Source organism: Battus philenor, unplaced genomic scaffold, assembly GCF_028537555.1.
Source record: "Battus philenor isolate CCGP_79_NKW_IND1 unplaced genomic scaffold, ilBatPhil1.0.hap1 SCAF_25, whole genome shotgun sequence".
Classification (NCBI taxonomy): domain Eukaryota; kingdom Metazoa; phylum Arthropoda; class Insecta; order Lepidoptera; family Papilionidae; genus Battus; species Battus philenor.
This window is the reverse complement of record NW_027181688.1, coordinates 9504969-9524807: the sequence shown is the minus strand read 5'-3', so window position 1 is coordinate 9524807 and position 19839 is coordinate 9504969. Positions and strand designations below refer to the sequence as shown.

Here is a 19839-nt window from a genome sequence, read left to right as displayed (position 1 = left end):
ATAAATAAATAATAAATAAAGCAGCTCTATATATTCACAACTTTAAGTATACTTTGCACAGATAATTTGTTATAGGTGTCAAGACCTATAATAAATTATCTGTGAATTATAATTATTCGTAAATATTTAATGACGTAGCAAAAAAATTATTTAATTCCTTGTATATCCATTTAAAACAATGAACAAAAAACATTCAATGCGCATTATACCGCTGCGGTCATTTATTGTTATATCTACTATTAATATCACTCGATATAAATTTTTTGATACATTTGTCTGGCATTGCCCTTGTCGCTCGGTCGACCCAACACAATCCAGGTGAGCTTTATTACAATTGCTTGCAGTGAAAATGTTAATTTACAATTATTATTTAATAACTGTTTCCGTGTATATGTTATAACTCATATTTATCTGTGAAAAAGGCGTCATGTTATTTTTCTTTTACATTGTAGTTTTTATATGCAGGATGTACAGTTACCTACATTGTGTTCTTTTAATTAATATATATAAAAATATTTAAATTGTATATATAATGATCCTTTTCTGACAAATGCACGCGACTGTACTTTGGTATTATAAGACAGAAAGTAAAGAACAGTTGCAATACACGATTTGACAGTTTTTCAAACTTTTTTTGCAAAAGTGTATTCTAGTTTAGAAGATAGTTACATATTCTTGTTAGTCTTAAGTACTGATCCCTTTGATATATCATAGTAAATTAGAAAGATGTGTTCTCATTTAATAGAATCAGGCGTTACCTTGCGGAAGTCCATCCTAAGTAAGAAAAGGACCAATATTTATCCCCGTGGAGGGGTGAAACACGTGTAGAGTAATTTGGCGGTGGCGGTTGTGTGATTCGCATTGTTTGCCGCATACGCATTTATATTTATCAGCGGGCTGGCGGGCGGTGCACTTTGTTGCACGACTACCACTGCATGTGCTGAAGTGGCTAAATATTGGTCCTTTTCTTACTTAAGATGTGTTTATATTCACGCGTATTTAGTCAATTTAAAAAATAACAAACACAACTATGGTCAAGACAGATTAAAGTTAAGAAATCTGCTAAAAACTTCTCGGTAAATGTCCAACTAGACCAACAGTCAAGTTTTGGCACCAGGGACATAAATAACATATTTTTATTGCTCTTTACATATGCTAATATGTTGTATATTTAACAATTCGGTAATACATTGCGTTTTTCCTAAATGTACTGTGATGTTTAAGGAAACTGTTATCGCAATGGAACGCGACTTGTTGATATAAATTGGCATGTACATTGTAGCTGGAAATTATTAATGTGACTTGAATAAGAAAGTACGGTTAGAATTTGATTGTCGAATAACAATTATTCTAAATTTTAAAGGACGATGCCTTTAAGGGGCACACCTAGTGTGACAGCCAGAAAAAAAGGCGATTTTTGGGAATTAATAAAAACAAAACTAGTGGATCAATCGTTTTAAAACTTTAAAGGTATATTTATACATGTTTTGAGAATACACAGTATAATTTTTGGAATAATATATTGAATATTTTTGAAATAACACGCGATCTCCGGCGGCGCCAAGAAAAAAGGCCCTCCACTGCTGGAGTGATTACAGCCTTCTCCGTTGATAAGACCTAAAAAAAAAATTCTCGTTAAACAAAAACATATTGTCTGTACGATGACCCTCGGACGAATCAAAAATTCAAAAATTGACAAAATGGCGGCATGTTGAAAAAAAAAGTTAAATTTTACCCAAAATTTTGGTGGTTTTTGGCCTACCAAAATCCGATTTTTGATCAGATCAAAAAACTGGAGGGTCATCGTATGGAAAACTATATAGAGAAGATGTGAAAAAAATTTGATAGCGATCGGATCATTTGTCTCCGAGTAATCACTCCAGCAAGTTCGAAAACACTTTTTTTATATTATGCATAATTAATTATATTGTGCATGTTTATTAAAAAAAAAACTTGCTTCAGCTACAGACCGCAAAGCACGTAAAAATACGTTGCCCACATACCAAGTTAACTAAAAATGAGTAATAGGGGGGGGGGGGGACCGGAAAGTAATGTCGCTTTCTGAAGTTAAATTCACACGACTACATTTTTAACAAGTGTTCATTTCTAATTAACAATATATTTACCTTCGTTATCAACAACCTTTTGCCATCTATTATACAAACTTTCAATGCGGGAGCGGTAAAAATGAATGGGATTTCTGTAAAATATGTCGACAGAAACGACATTACTTTTCGGTCCTCCAATAGTTATTTTTCTTTTCATATAAAATTTATTAGTTTATTTGTATTTGTATATAAGCATATATATACATGTACTATTTCCATATCGTCTATTAGCTATTTTTTTTCTTTTAATATACTTATTTTGATTTTTTTTGGATCGAATTTTATCTGGTTTATCAGGATCTCGTGGGCTGTTTGTTAAAAAATTTATGAATACAAGCGTGTAAGTTCATCTTTAATCATTTAATCGCTTGTGTACATAATAAAAAGAATACTGGTGAAGCTCAATTTGCAAGCAGTGTGTAGCACAGAGACAGGATTAATTCTTGCGATCATAGGTCACGGGTTTCATTCCCAAAATAGTAGTAATTATATGGGATTACCATTGCTTATAAACAATTTCCCAGATGAAGGGCAACAGCGTCCTCTGCATACGATAATACCACACTGAGATCGCCAACCCTTACAAGCGTGGTGATTATGGTATATTTCCCTATATATATTTGAGGGAGGCCCATGCCTTGCAGTAGGCGTCTATGGGCTGAAACAACGAGGACTGATATCACTTAAATCCTTTATACTGTTAAAGAATTTTTATATGAATTCTAGGTTGATAAACCTTTTTAAACACGAAAATTTAAAAACATTAGATGGGGGCGTATTATGAAAACCGTGTACTATCGCCCACAAAAATAGTTACTTATTTTATTATGCTTAAAGAAAAGTATAATATGCTTTCCTTTAGAGAAGTTATTTAATTTAAAACAAAAAGATTAAAAAGTTTTTTTTTGACAGTGTCTGAGAATGTGAAGGCGTATGATTGTACGAAATAAAATGTTAAATTGTTTGATTGTTGAGAACATCAATTGGCCAGTGATATTACACGCCAGACGCCGTTTAGGTGCGTGCCCCGGTCGTCGAGAAGTCATGCAGATATTACTGAATTGATTTGAAGGGCGCCGTAGCAATTGGCGGGCTAATGAGACACTGTCCGTTTTGTTGTGACGTTCCTAAATACGTTAGCGCAATGTTTTATACGAGCATCCCGTTCGTGGATTTATCATTATAAACTTTCTCAGAGGGAATTATTGACAGCTCAAGCCGAGATACTTTCTTAGGTACCCTTAAGCTAGTTATTTCATGGAGCATCCGCAGAAGCGGTCTTAGAGCTCAGCGGCCTCCTAATCCTCCCCTTCCACTGGGAGTACTTGAATAACGTATCCTCAAAAAAAGGTTTTAAGCTAACCGCCTTCTGCGCTCTACCACCTTGGAATCTCAAGCTGTCCTGTATTACAAGAGAGAGATGGGAGTGTGAGGTGAAGCTGGAGGAAAGAGAGGAAAGTGGAAAATAAAGAACGCCGGCACAATATCCCTAAATACAGTAAAAGAATTATAAAGGCCGTAATAAATAAAATTTAAATTTAAGGTACAGGGACGGGAATAATGAAAAGAAATGTAAAATGAGAAATAAAAACATAAAATAGATATAAGACAGGAATTTGAAATTGTAACTAAATGTAATACTGTAAAATGTGAATGAAAGGAAGAGAACAAAAGAAAATATGATGAATGAAAGAAGATGTAGTAATAGAAATTGTGAAGGACGAGAAAATGCAAATAAAAATAATTGTAAAGTCCGTGTCCTAAAACATGATAGGACAGGGATGCCCCCAAAAACGGAGGTGATAGCAAAAAACCAGTGGAATTTACAAATACCATTAGGGCAGCAGTGAGAGTCCGGTAAAAAAAATACCACGCGAGAAAGAGAAGAAGTTAACTATAGACATTCTTAAATATTAGATCGAACTCAATGCACACTCACTTGCGTGTCCACGTCTATTTATTACAGAGATTACTTAAGGCGTCAAGAAAAGAAGACCAAAAGAGCATAATTTTATAAGAACTAGAATAAAATTGAGCTTCCTTTTAAGGACATTTCTCGAGTCAAAATAAAGTTATGATGGTTGTCAATAGATCCTTATTTAATATTGTCCCATAACAAAAATAATTGGGTTTCTTTTGCACCGAATTTCGCAATAAATGTCACAAAGATCCATTTCCTAGGTGCATTATTACTTATAATAGTATATATAGCGATCACGGTCCGTACAACTGGCCAGTACGGTCACAATACTTTTAAGCGAGATTGAAATGCAATTTCAAATTTCAATGTGCGAATTCAAATTCGAACGCGGATTCAAATTAGGACACTCAGTGATGTCGCTACGGTACCTTTTGGGTAGAAATTATATATTGTGAACAGACTTTTTATATATACGAGTACATATACAGTAATACCCCGCTTTTCGCGACCCCGTTATACGCGGTTTCACTATAACGCGAATTGCAAATTTCGCGCTCAAATGCCTCGAATTACGCGAAAGAGGGCATATAAATATAATGTAGTCATCAACTTCTCTATGGTGTCTTACCATCTGTCAAACAATTAAAAACAATGTGGGGTGTTATGAACGTATTTTACAAGAACGTTAACAAAACGTTACCCAAAAGACAATAGATGTATTTTTCCGTAAATAATAACAGTATGTGTCGCATAAAGTGTTTCTAGAATTAAAGTGATTGATTAAAATGATTTGTATTTTTTTGTAATAATTTTTGAATATGTTTAATCATAAACCTCGTTATACGCGAATTTCAGTTAACGCGATTTTTTTTGGAACGTATCCCTCGCGTAAAGCGGGGTATTACTGTACACACATATATATATATATATATAATGGAAAAGTAACTTCTAGAATGGGCTTAGATATCAAAGGCACGGATAAGATTTGTACAGTCTACGCCCTCGGTAGGTGCAGCGAACGGAGAAATCGATCCGTTCTCGGGTCACTAGAAAGTCTATCGTTCGAGTTTTAATTGAATCTCTTCGTGCAATGATCAAGATAGTAACTTTCAAGTATTCTTTATTAACCTACGTACACGGTAGTAGTAGTACCAACGAGACGGTATCGGTGAAGAATCTTCAGGGTGCACGATTTGAAATAAGTTTTCTTTCTACCTACAATCTAACTCTACAATAAAGAAACCATTGAACTTGTGATAAAATACATTTAATACAAAATACAATATTAAAAAATAGGCAAAAATTTAAAAGCAGCTAAATAAAATAACGAAAGAATTAAAACACATTAATGTTATGTTGTTTTAAAGCTAACGACACTACAAATAAAAAAAGAAATTAACATTCATTTTTCAACTCCAATTTAGATGTTGCCACACCAAAGAGGTGAAAACATTTTCTTCAAGGAGGTTGCTGATGTTGCTGAATGAAAATACTTTTTTAATTTTAAAACATGATTTGAATTTAGAAACATAAACATAATCAGAGCATGCTGTTAAATAGGCTATGCATAACGACTCCTATGTTATCTGGCCAAGACGAGTAAACGTCTATAAAAAAATTGTTTTGTTGTATGTAAAACTACACGAAACCGATATTCTTATATAATTTTTTAATTTTATTAAGGAACCTCTTTGCACGTAGTACTAACTTAAGCTATTAGAATAACTAAATTTTCACTAATATCAAATTTTATTCCGGAATTTGAATTTCAAAATATGGAATTCTAGCGGCATTTCCATATTAAAATATTGTAATTATAATATATACTTGCTTTTATATTACCCAAATATGTAGAAAACTTTTTCTGTATAATTTTAATTAGATAAGAGAATACTACTCCGTTGTTTCAGTCGCATACAACTAAGACATAAATAGAATTTCCATTAATATTTTGAATCAAACCTGTTGGTTTTTAACTATTGCTTGTACCAACTAATATTTTTGATTTTCTTGCGGTCACCACAAGATTCACATAAATAACGCGTTATTAAAATAATTTAAACAAATGTTGTGTAGTCCTAAGAATTACAATTCTTCCAATTTTAAAAGAGTTTAAGGAATGAACGAATCATACTTTTATGTTTATTAACATCAATGTACAAGGTTATTGATGTAAAAGCTATAAAGGTGAAGGTACAGGTTAATTAATGTACGGTAGACCCTATCCAAAAACCAAGGGTTTCAGAAATGATAAACAGCGTCATGATAAAAAGTTAGTTAAAATTTGTATATATTACTATCTGTTTCTGGAATACACAATGCCAGAAGTAATTAGCCTGTAACATTTCTATGGTAATGACTAATTAATGTAACTGAAAAATTTCCGAGAGAACATTTCATACAAAAGCCCTTTAAAGCTTTTAATATCCATTTCTAATCCCCCTGTATGTTTGACATAATGTTCCGTAAACTCTAACTATACCGATCAATGCTAATTACACAACATGATAATTAGATAATCAAATTCCAAACTAGTTTCATATTATAGTAATTAATGTAAATTATATCTCTTTCGCGTATTTGTATAGTCGGCCAGTGTTTGCCAATTAAATCAGACCTGCGCAAATTAAGGACGCGTAACAATTAGATAACTCTTGAGTTGACTGCTCGTGATGTCACTCAATCGAGAGCAGAGTACATGCGCGTACGCATCTAGTGATGATCGTAAAATTTTTATCGATTGTCGATCACCATTTTACATACTGTTGTATTCACTTAAATCTGTATGTGTATTGATATATCGCATAAAAGCCACACGAGTTGGTATAAAAATAGTTTTCATAATACAATTAAAATGTATTTTTATATGAAAAGTCTCACATAGAAAATAACTCAACCATGTGCAGTAACTGTAAATTTATAGCATGATAATACGTGAACTTTCTTGTGAACCAGTTAAAAATCGCTTGAAATACGCACTCGTTTATGGTTGCATTTTTTTAAGTTACCTTCTAGTCGGTGATAAGTTTTTGCGACGACTTTTGTACATGTCTCGGAGGTCAGGAGTAGAAGATCCTATCTACCATTTTTTATTGTAAATTCGTCAATAATGTTCGAATTTTAAGTTAGAAGCTTTCATAGATCAAACAAAAAAGCGTTCCTCGTAGACTCTTGTTTTTTACAGGGTCTTTTTATGCGACTACCTGTATGAAACGATGAGATACAATCAACTACTAGCGCCATCTATCGATTACCTATGAAGTTGAGGATTTTTGATAACTATATGTATTATGGTCAGCCAATATAATTACTTTCTCCATTAATGTTTTATCCCTTAAATGCATGACTTTTATTTATACTTATGTAGCTGACATACAACACTATGCATTTACTGAACTAGATTCAAAGTGGTATGTTGCAGTTTTACATCATTATGCATTTAAGGGTTAAATGTATGAGACAAAAATATCAGAAATACAAAGTTTATTATTTAATTTAATATACTCTCATACAGATTTTTTGTATTAATCGGAATTACATACATAGATATTGAAAATTCGCGACGATTTCCATTGAAGGTTAACACAAGGAAAATCGATTTTTAACGCAATTTTTATAATGTATTGTGCAATCGACGGTCGTTGGGGCCGAAAGCCTATCTTCGTCCAAGACCTTCGACAAGGTCATGGACGAAGGTTGGCGCTGGATGCGGGTAGCGTAAGACTAATCATATTGCAGCGATTATTGTAGGAGGGCTATGTCTTGCAATCGGCGACTACCGGCTGACATGATGATAATATTTAAGTTTTTATTTTTAAATATTTTTATTGACGATAGATGTTGATAATTGTATTTAAGAGCATGAAACATTTAATAAAATATTAATTAATATCGATATCAATAATATAACGCACCGGTAACATCACTATTCGCAATCATTCGCTATTGTTCCGCGCTGTTTTGGTTCATCAACCGAGCCGATTGTCTCCGCGCAGATGGCTTTTCATTTCAGTATTCACTAACTACCTACACCGAGTTTGATCATAAATCACGTTTACGGATTTCAGATCTGTTTCGAATGCACTCAACAATAGTTTTAGGTTACTTTAAAAATTAACACGTGTTTAGTATTCGTTATATTGCTATGAATATATATTTATATACAAATGAAATAATGTGTAAACATTTCAAATGTATTTACACCGCTATAGTTATTTATCATCACATTGACCAACATACAGGATGATTAGATGTTAAAGCTTTAGGGCTTCTACACTTAATTCTATCACATGTATATAATCTACTTTATATTGTATGCCAATAATTTTTGGCAGTGTAAAGTATATGCAGGGACAGAGGATTAGATGAATTTTAATATTTAGTACGATTTTTCTTGCTACCTTATCATTACTGTATTTATTATTTTTGAAAAAAAATAGAACCAAATTTTTCTGGATAGTGTGTACCATAGTTGATTGACAACAAATGAACTACACAATTACTCATTAATTGCATTTATGCCTGTAACCAATCACTCTGTATAGGGTGTTATATAAATAAATCTAAGCTTAAACCGTTTAATAGGGTAGTGGCCAGGTCAATGAATTATTTAAAAATAAGATTACTTATTTGTAAAATGATCAATCAATAAGATTGTAGTAAAGATCCGTATTAAATAGCGGCAATCCCTCTCCCAACTGTCAGCGCTCAGTAAATGTTAAAAAAAAATATTGTAAACAAAACACCCTAGTGATAAAAACTAGAATTAATAAAAAATAAGGTAAGGTAGTAGTAGTGGGTAAATATAATCTTAAGATCTGCATTATCAAAGCTAGATTCAACTTTAAGACTTGCTCGTAATGCAATGACGAAACTCGTTATTAAAAAAGTTACTCTCCGGCCCTGCGCCTTTGAAACATGAAACTTCAACTTACCCCCTCGTTATTGTTTAGTAAATACACTAAGACCTTTATTATTACTCAAAAAAGATCCATTGTACTTCAGTTATAATAAAAAGGACTCTAAGGCACTCGATAATAAAGCTTAATCTGTATTAAAAGATATCTCGGAACACTTTCGTATAATAATACAAGTTTTTGCAGCTTGAACTAGTGCAGACCTCTCTAATTTGTCCCATTAATACTCGTATATCGGTCCGCGAGCAATGAAGGAAATAACTACTTTCCTTTTAAAATACCAACCTACTTGGTAACGAAAAAGTTTACAACATTCGAAACTCGACCGTGTGCTTCTCGGAATATGAGTCATTCGAATTTATAGAAATGATTCGACAATCGATCGGTCATGTAACAATGTCATTCGATTATTTCTTTCCTTAACACCGTTATGTTAAAGTTTATAATTGTACAAGTGTCGGACAAGTTATCGTGCGCCTTGATAACGGGTGACAGACGTTGAGGCAACCTGACAGATTTGCGATTACCAGCCCATTCTCGCGCCCGCCGTCGACGCAGGCGCACGCGTTTCCGTCGCCGTAGTACATGTGCTATTTTATTGGAATTCGGGTCGCATTGTTTACTCATTGTTTACTCCTTTTTTGTTCGACAAACAATAGGCAATATACCCATCGGTTAACTAATTGTTATGTGTTAAACAATAGTGTTAAGTTATTGTGATACGCCTTCCGAGAATGCGTCGTGTTAAAATGAATCTGGACCCGGATTTGGGAGACCTGGAGGAGATGCTAGCACACGTGCAGACGCAGCTGGAGCAGGAAATTGACCTCGAGAAGGAGTCCAAGATGACATCGGTAACAAATATACAAGAGTCTCCGAAAGCAGTCAAAAGAAGCCCGTCTTTCAAAGCAGACAGCTTCGAATACAGACGACAAGCGCCTCGACCACCTCTTGTGAGAATGAATAGTGATGTTAACTCTGGAAATCAAACCTACAACGGAGACAGGAACCATTACGCGGATTTGAACCCGAATGAAAAACTCCGTGGGTCCCAAACCAGCCTTAAATCAGACGACGCTGTGTCACAGATCTCGTTTCAATCTTTTCGTTCGGAACCCGTTCAGAGGCTGTCTGTACTCAGCCTCCCTGATAAGAGGGGCTCTTCATCCTCACTCAACGGCAAAGGGAGGACGGCGACTCTTCCTAGGGGCTACGGATCGACCAGGGATAAGAATTGGGAGGAATACTGGGCATTGTAAGTTTCTTTTATTAATTATTAATTTATATTCAACTAAATGGCGGCGTATGACCGGTCATTCTGGTGATTATTGGAAAAGACCAAAGCCTTCAGTGGGCGTCTATTAGTTGACATAATGATGATGATGATAAAGTATGATATTATTTATTTTAAACAGAAAATGTAAACAGTGATTTCAGTAATGTTTCCTCATTGATACAATTAAGTTGTGATTAAAAAAATTTTAGTTTCGAAACACAACCTTCATATTTTAGATGAGTTTAGGATTCAAGCTGAAAAAAATGTTTTTAAAATTATTTATGTATTTATCAAGCTTATTCATTTTATTATCCGCATGGGATCACTTATAGTGACCATTTGCTTACGTTATGGGAAGAATGTCAAATGGGCTAAATTTCGGAAACTAGAATCGGATTAAATTCTCCTATTGATGCCAAAGCATCTACCAGGTTGTTTTTTGGTCACTTTTACGACTTGATATTATAATAGAGCAATTCACCCTTAAGTAATTGTTACACTGAATGAAACAATGTAATAATCAATGAATGTACAATGTAATAATCGTTTGTATGTAATTAGTAAAATCCTTAAGAGGGATTAGTGGTCATAAAATATAACGAGAATTGCCTGATTCATAATTTCTCAGAATTCCGTAATGCCGGACGGTTATGGAGTGTTCCTAGGTTCGATTATGAACCGTCATTATTTCGGAATGTTATTCTTAATATATATAAAAATATTAAATTATATAGCACATAATATACACATATATATATAGCATATCCAAATATCTCATCAAAATATAAGGACTGCAAAGAAATCTGTAAGACATCTGGCTGGGATAGAGCGTTTTGGGGGAAACTTGTACTTTCACCTATACGTAAAGATATCCCTGGGGTACAAACTATAATCGCTACCATTGGCAGACGGATCAGCGATCGCAGTGTAGTATTTTGGTACGCAGAAGACGCTGCTGCCCATCGTTTGTAATTTTGTTTGTGAGCAGTGGCAATCGTGTATAAATAAAGCAAAAAGTGTGAATTATTTAAGTGATCCCGGGATTAGAACTTACGACCTACGACCGCAATCCTCGCTGGGCTACCATTGCTTATTAATTATGAAGAATAAGATATTAAAGTCTATTCATGAAGTATGTATTGAGACATTTATGCAGTAAAACAGTTTTATTCAGTCTTGTTTTCTCTCTCCATTACTCTACTTCTAGATGATAATGAATTAAACTAAATCTAGAAACATCTAGAAATAGATTTGTTTCTGTTGAGTATATTTGTCAACGCAAAACTAGTGCGTAACTATTACCGTGTATTGTAATGGTGTTCAATGCGATTATTATGCTGATTCAGATCAGCTTTCAGTTATTCATTTATTTTGGAAATTTTAGGATATGCAAAAGATTTTTCAAAATAACTATGTCGATTACAAGCTTACACATATAAGACAAAAATCGCCAATTCATAGGTGAATTTAAAAATGTATTGTACAGTAACGGTCCTATAAAAATATTTATCAGAGGTCTGTAAAAAAAAATTAAACACATTATGGTTTAAAAGCGATGGAATAAAAATAGTAAAATTAGAAATTTCATGAAGAAAAACATTTGATATCGCATTTTATAATTCTGGCAGTGTCTAGAATGTTTAAAGTAAGCAAAAGCCTTACTTAAAAAGCGAATGCACTTCCACTGACGTTACTACATTTTATTAAAGGCTTAATGTTTTTTGAATCTACGTCTTTTATAATTATCTGTATACGCAATTCAGTGATTGTTTGCAAGAGTAAAAGATTTAAGAACAGAAATATTCAAAGGTTTTACGCCTATATCTAATCACCCTGTATAAAGCGAAAATTCTGAAATTCTAACGGAAAGCGACATGCCAATAACTTCTGGCGGTGCAGTCTGCAAGGACAGATAGTAAACCATTATCAATTTTAATATGTAGTAATTTGAACTTTGAATTAACTTTTTCTTACTCTATTACCATTACATTATTTATTATTTCTATAACCATTGCTTTTTGGATAATGTGTACCATATATAAATTGACAGCAAATGAGCTATATTTTTACCCGTCCGAAACATATACATATATAAACAGCATGGTATGCAAAACTCCTAGTCATTAATTTCACATGGAAACATTTTGTTTGTTATACTGTAGTTTAATACCAGATTGGTAAACATCTAAGCAAACATGTATTTCTATCTACCCGAACTCGATTGTGTGCGGCCCACACGTGGTATTCGTCTTTCACTGACATACAGAGTAGAAAAACGAGACTACTTCGCGTATATTATTTTCAAGTATAAACAAAATTATTACCTTTTTTAAAAATAAATTATCATTTTTGGGTTATTCTCCTATTTAAAAACGAATGTATTTCTGAAAAATTTTCATATAAATGTTATTGTAATAAATCATCATCAAAATTATGTAAATCTGACCAGTGTGTGTTGCCGGTGATACGGATCCGAGACGTAGTGCTTTAGGGTGGGCCTTATTAGAAGGGTCTAGGTCACTCAGAGAGCTATGTTTGGAGTTTCGCAAAAATCATGGTCATCAACGTACGAAATTGAAGCTCTTCTGAAGTGACAATGCCGAAAGGTCCTCGAGTGGCGACCACGTGTGAGCGGCAGCCTCGGTGTGGTTGTGTTCACTTAATGTAGAACCGACGACATAGTTAGGCCGCGGGAAGTCGCTTGATGCGGGCGACATAAGACCTTTGGAAAAATCTTTGATGGAGGCCTATGCCTTGCAAATTTACTCCAATTATGTGTCGATTAGTGATTCCATGTGGAGATAAATATCATAGAAAGATCTGAAATTATGTAATTATGAGGTCAAATTTATCCGAAAATAATTTTAAGGTAAAAAAATTCTTAACACGTTTTTCTTTATTTTTTATTTGTAGCCCACAAATTTGACAATATTCCCAGAAATAACATTCTTGACCGTTGCCATATTACCATCACAAAAGAACTGTTAATTGTTCTTATTTACAATCCGATTTTTTTTAAGAAAAGCTCAAATAAATATATTATTGTAACCATAATAATTTTTTTTTCGTACATTTATAACTTTGCACGCCTGCTAGTGTTATTTCAAATGTAATTCACTCTTAAAGACAGACTGTGCCTAGTGTTTTGTTAAGCAAGTGGTTTTATTTTAAAATAATATTTCGTATAATTTTTAAAATTAAGTTTCGAAAATAATATGTTAAGTTTTCGTACTACAAGTTTATTTTTTTTAAATATAGATAATTGAAACTTTCTCTAACGTTCTGTGCAATCATTACTCTATGATACTGCCTAAAGTTTACGCGAAATCGGCTCGGTACGTAGGCGGTGGATTTTAACCAAAGTTAAGTTAGATTTACAATGTTTACAGCCAAAGGAAATTGTCCAGGCCAATTACAGCGCGCCATTGTCTGTGCAGTAACTGTGATTTTGTTCGCTTTAGAAAGTTTTGCTTTTTAACATTGTAACAATACCTTTCTACGCTTATTGTTTGGAGCTGTTGTTTCGAAATAAATACTTCATAGGGCTGGCTACCTGGTCATTGTGAAAGGATCTGCGTAAACCTTTATGAACTGACTGACAGTGATGTTATTAAGAATTCTTACTCTTGTTAATTTTGGTTGACGTGTTCTGACTATCCTGGATGCAGTCTGCTTTCAAACGGCGTTATTAGAATTTTGTGGGGAAGATCTATGTCCAGCTGTGGACATCCTATGGCTGAAATGATGATGACATTAGTCTGGTTATATTTAATTATGAATGAAAACTCAAATTTTTTTCTATAGTTTTGTCAAGGAAAAAGGTACGTATGGAGAGAGGTTAAAGGAAAGATTGTGAAGAATGTTGTACAAAAAACGCTTTTGTTTTTTCATATAAATCACGAAGTAAATTAAATCAATTATTAACTATCAAACATCTATTTTTTTATTATAAATATTACTAATCAATGTACAAGCTTATTATACTCTATACATATTTTACATATTTATTTTTTCTATTGTGCTGAATCAGGCCAATAACTTTTGGCAGTATGAAGCTAATTTCACACACACGATTGTTTAATTTAGTTCGTAAAAAGAAGAGTAATGCAAGAAGGGGGAGGGAACATCTGTTTATTTCTCGGCTCTTACCTCGACGCAGTTGCGGTAGCACAATATGCCAATCGCTCGAGTGGCAATAAATATAACCAACTCTTAGAAACCCTTAAAAGAGAGTAAAAAAAAGTCGTTTAAAAATACACGAGACCTGTGTAAACCGTGGTAAATTTGGAGATATGTTGGGCAACTAAAAAATCGTGTAAGATGAAAAAAGTAAATTTTTATTTTACAAAAAACTACAAAATATGTAATAATGTGAAATCCATATTAATCAAATGTTTATAAATGGAAATTAATATAATTACATTACAAAAAAATAGTGCACAGTGAACATTCAATTCATAAAAACAAAACATAAAAATACAAATAAAAATTAAATTTTGCAACCTATCCTAACCTATTTTGCAAATTATCAAGTAACGATGAAGGTTACTTGATAACAAGCGTGCAGTTTATTACGGACTGTACCAAAACCGGGAGTTATGGTATTCTAAGAATTGTATTTGGTGGCCGTACAGAAAAGTTTCTGTAAGCATTGTCAAAAAACAAAAAAAAAACGTAAAAAAAGTTTATTTATATTGGTGAACCGCGTTATTTCAAAATCGTGTTAGTATGTAGAAGTGTATTTATTTATATTGGTGGTCTTTTTCTCACGATTTTGAAATAAGACTGTATGTCAGAATTGGTCACAAAAGACCGTGTAAGCCGTGTGTAAAAGTTTTTCCACTAGATTTGATCTCATCGGATTTGAGAGGCTAATAGCAATACGATACCTGTGACCAATGTAGCTCTGCAATGATAAAGACGTATATTGCACAGCTTGAAGAACAATTAGCTGCCGAATCTTTCGACACCGGTGCCCCGCGTCGAAAGTGACAGTGAGTTACGTCCGACGATTTGCATACGAACAATCGAGGGATCGATTTCATAACGCGCTGGCGGGAAACAGGTATCGCGAGATACCGCGCGGGTAGAGCTGTCACAATTGGACGTTGTTATGCAAACATGAGCAAATCCACAATATTTGTGAAAATAAGATAAAAAAGACTCCTTGTTATGTTGTGATCATTAATTGTGGACGGAAGACACGGCTTGGGTAAGCCATAGAATAAGTGGAGCAAGGAAACAGTCAAGGTTGTTGAAAATTGTTGAATGCGGGCAACACAGGACCAGTCATCGTGGCGATCTTTAAGGAAGGCTTATACCTTGCAGATGACGTCAGTCGGCTGACAGGTGATGATGATCAATTGATAATAAACTGAATTACATTTAACGATACGAACTTGATAGTAAGCGTTAGGAAGTTTAAACAAAGATCCATGTATGTCAGTTGCAACCTTTTAAAATAGTCATCTGTCATAAGCTTTGTAATCATTGTCAACATTTCAGCAGTAGGACGTCCAATGCTGGACGTACGCCTTTCCCATAGATTTTCAAAAGGACCTATTGAAAGCTACTTGCTTCCATTTTGTTGACTTTACCAAAACGTTGCCCTTTCCAGTCAGTGGTCTGTAGTCTAAAACCTTAAAGCCTAAGTGGCTATCTATTCTGCGCAACAAGTGTTCAGTGGCTGCCTGGTTTAGTGAAATAAAAAAATTAAACAGCCCGATAACAGACTTGGAATTCTCCACTTGATTTCTTAAAGAAGTCTGGACTTAAACGCCCTTTTATTAATATTATTATCTATTAAGGATTAATTCTATAGTGAACAAGAAGAAGTTCTTGTTTACATCATGTGAAGAATACTAGAAGAGCACATTTTGATAGAAAGCCCAAGTTTATAACCGACCAAGTCGAGGTTCGACAATGTCGCGGCCCATTATGTCGGAATGCTAGCCGGAGGCCGGAATGACAGCCCAATTTCTTCTCGTGGGGCCTCTTGAGCCTATAGTGGGTAAATTGAAGCATTGATAGACCTCTGCGTCCTCTCATTCCGTTGAAATAGTAATGAATAGCAGTCTAAGCCGAGGTTCCTCCGGGAGGCCACAAGCTTCATTACCTTAAAAGAGATCTTAGGCGTAGGCCTCTTCTGCGACCTGACATCTTGAGACCGCCGAATCTGCAAATGCCATTTGGGTAGCAGTAATAGTCCAATCCAAAAAGTATAAACATAATAGTCGTAGTATAAATTCAGCTGTTGAAATGAGTCCCGAGCAATATGCTTAAATCAAAACTAGACCAGTGGCTTTGTTATGCAAATATTCGCACAGATTGTTTTACAAGGTCGTTCGCAGGTAGATTGATGGATTGTGAAATGTGAAGCCGTTGCGATTGATTGATCGATATTTCTTTAATACCATCCTGATAAGAACGGTGTTTAAGACGAGAAGATACAAGCTATACTGTTGCTATGAAGATAGTATAGTAAAATAATTCTAAGTAATAAAAGTGTATTAGATATACTAAGGCCCAAAACTAAAGACCGTTTCAGAACACAGTAAATCATCTTTATTCGCTGACCTAATAGGAGCTAATTTCATCATCGTCGTCCAGTTGGAAGCAGTCTGAATTCAGCATCTTTCGACAACTTTAAGATTTTCTGTCCACTTTCCGGATCGACCTTGTAAGAAGTTGCTTTTGTCAGTCCGTAGTTAGTCCTTTCTGTGGAACCTTGAGGCTACTAGGAGACAAAAAGTGTCGCCACATATTTTTGAGGTATTTACGAAAGTATATATGCAACGTAGGTCAGGTAAAAATAAATAAAAAATAATGTTTAACATAAGTGTAAGAGTCTTGAAATAAAACTCAAAATTAAAACTGAAGAATTGAAGAAGAAAAGTAATAGAAATTATGAAGAACGGAGGAGGAGAGTGATAAAAAAAAACACAAACTGAAAAAAAAATATTTAAAAAAAGGTCCTGTCCTCAATCTGATAAGAGGTACGAGAGGCTCCAAAAACGAAGCCATTGATAGCAAAAAAAAAAAGAAATACTTTAAGACCCCAGCGGCCATCTGTTCTGTGCGCCATGCGCTCTGTCCACAGCCAGTTTAACTTGCCACTTTGCTGAACTGTCATTTACATTCGTTCGTCTGCATTTATTTAGCGATTCGTTATTTATTACAAAAAGGTAAAAAAATGTGTAGAGAAAATAATAAAAATAATATAATTATTAGAAGTAAAAACAGTAAGTTAAAGTTTCACTACTTGTCGCTAATTTTTACCTCTATACTTTTTAAGATTTAAACACTGTAATTCTTGATTACAGTATGTAGTTATTGTTATGATATATAGTTTAAAAGTACTCCATTTTAATAATTATGTACGTAGGATTGGTAATCGTTCTTACATCCAATGGTTTTCTGGAAGAAATAACCATTTGATTGTCTATTTTGTGTGATTTATTTCATTGTTAAATAACTGTTCACCGGGTGATTACGTAGTTTTATAATATTAAGAAATATAATAGACTCGATACTGAGTATCTTACGTATACTCGTTACGCAACCGTTGACATTTGAAGACCGCCCCCGCTTTACTGACCTTTAGGGCCAGTTTAACTTGATTCATAATTAAGTACATCCGTTTTATGTAAAAATTTTGACCATCCATCATGTTATTTTTATACTTTCTGCCAGTAACGTTCTGATGTAACTTAGTTTGGTTAAATCTTTATAAGAAAAGCTCCTCCCTACAAACTTTTTTGCAGATGACTGTGTTGACACCTTATTCTAGTCAACCTTTATAAGATGATCACTCTGAAATATGTTACATTAACTTTTTTATTCCATTGAAATGTGACAAGCCAATAGCTTCTGACTGTACAGTTTTCCTGAAACAGATAATAAACATTATCTACAATTAATGTGTGATGTTCCGAATTTTGAAAACGCTTTTAACTTATTACGTTCTTTGTTATTTCTGGAAGCATTGATTTTATATAGACTACATTTCTTCTTCTTCTTCTTCTTGAAGTGCCTCTCCAACTAGTGGAGGTTGGCTATCAGCTTCCTGCTCTCTTCCTTATTTTTGGTTCTGCGTAATAGCTCAGCAGCGCTGGCGATTCCGGTCCACTCTCTAATGTTACGTTAATAATGTTACACTCTCTACATTAATCAACAGCAAAAGACATATACATACGTTTTTAAAACTTTTACACCTTTAACCAAACATCTTGTATATTTATTACTGTATTTAACTATTGTCACGTGGTGTACAACGTACACACCATATCTTATACTTTCTTTCTAATTTTTAAGTATTTTATTAAATAAATCTTATTTTATCCTACATAAGTTTTTATTTGATTTAAATGTTGAACTTGGTTTGTTGATGTTATAGTGTACACATAAAAGATTGTTTAATTTCATTTAAAAGAGCAACTGTTGAGTTTCTGGCCGGCTCTTCTCAGCAGCTCAGCATTCCGAGCTGGTGGAAATTTATCAGATATAATATTAAAATAATCGACGATTCAAAAGTGCGTGTAAATGCCTACTTGAATTAAGATATTTTGAATTTGAATTAATGTATGTTTTCGTTTATTCGCAGCGAGCAATCGATAAGCAGCGCCCGCGCGTCCGTGATGGTGTACGATGACCACGCGAAGCGGTGGATCCCCTCGGGCTCCAGCTCGGGGCTGTCCAAAGTTCACATCTATCACCACACGCAGCACAACACCTTCCGCGTGGTCGGCAGGAAACTTAACGATCATGAGGTAAGTTAAATTAATTATTATCATCATCATCATGATATCAGCCGATAGAAGCCCACTGCAAAGCGTAGGCCTATAAAATTCACCGCGATACCCGATCTTGCGTTACCCGTATACAGCGACTTTTCGCGACCTTAACTATTTGTTCGATCCACCTCGTGGGCGTGGGTGCGTGGGTACCCACACAGCATCTACCGGCTTGTGGTCGCCACTCTGAACCCTTTTGGCCCCAAGGGTTGTTGGTTACAAGAGCGATGTGTCTCACCCACTAACACTTCTGGCGAGCAATTCTCCGAGCTACGTCGGTGACCTTGGTTCTTTTGCGAATCTCCATATTTCTGGGTCGCAGAGCAAAGCTTCTAGCACAGTGATTCCCAAAGCGGTCTTTATCGACCCCTAGGGGTCTATGACAACCTGCAAGGGGTCTACGTCAACGAAAAAAAATTGGGGGTCCATAAAATGAAAATGGGGTCCACGATAGTGGATCTCAACACATACACTGATAGTATCTATTTACTTACATCATACTATTTTATATAACAGATACAAAATTTTATTTTGAGTAGTTTTAATTTAAATTCAATTAATAAACGTATAAATTAACATGTGTTTTTACTTTAAGTTTTTAACACTAAACTTCACTACAGTTAGAAATTTACAGGAAATCAATATCAGGTAAGTAGGGGGTCTACCCAACGCGGAAAAACACGGCAAGGGGTCTACGACAAAAAAGTTTGGGGAACTCTGTTCTAGCATAACTTTTTTAAATACTCTCTTAGTGACCTAGAGCTTTCTTATAAGGTCCATCGTAAACGACCTCGGATTTATAGGTCATTACCGGCAACACGTACTT

General features: G+C 34.4%; 1 protein-coding gene across 1 annotated transcript in view; it reads left to right on the top strand.

Annotated features, from left to right (window-relative positions):
- ena (enabled) overlaps window positions 1-19839 on the top strand; it is a 59651-nt gene that overhangs the window by 27676 nt on the left and 12136 nt on the right. Inside the window, exons 2-3 of the mRNA XM_068768265.1 lie at window positions 9132-10200; window positions 18824-18989. Coding sequence (XP_068624366.1) covers window positions 9680-10200; window positions 18824-18989 — 687 coding nt within the window. The 5' untranslated portion in view covers window positions 9132-9679. The remainder of the gene's footprint in view (window positions 1-9131; window positions 10201-18823; window positions 18990-19839) is intronic.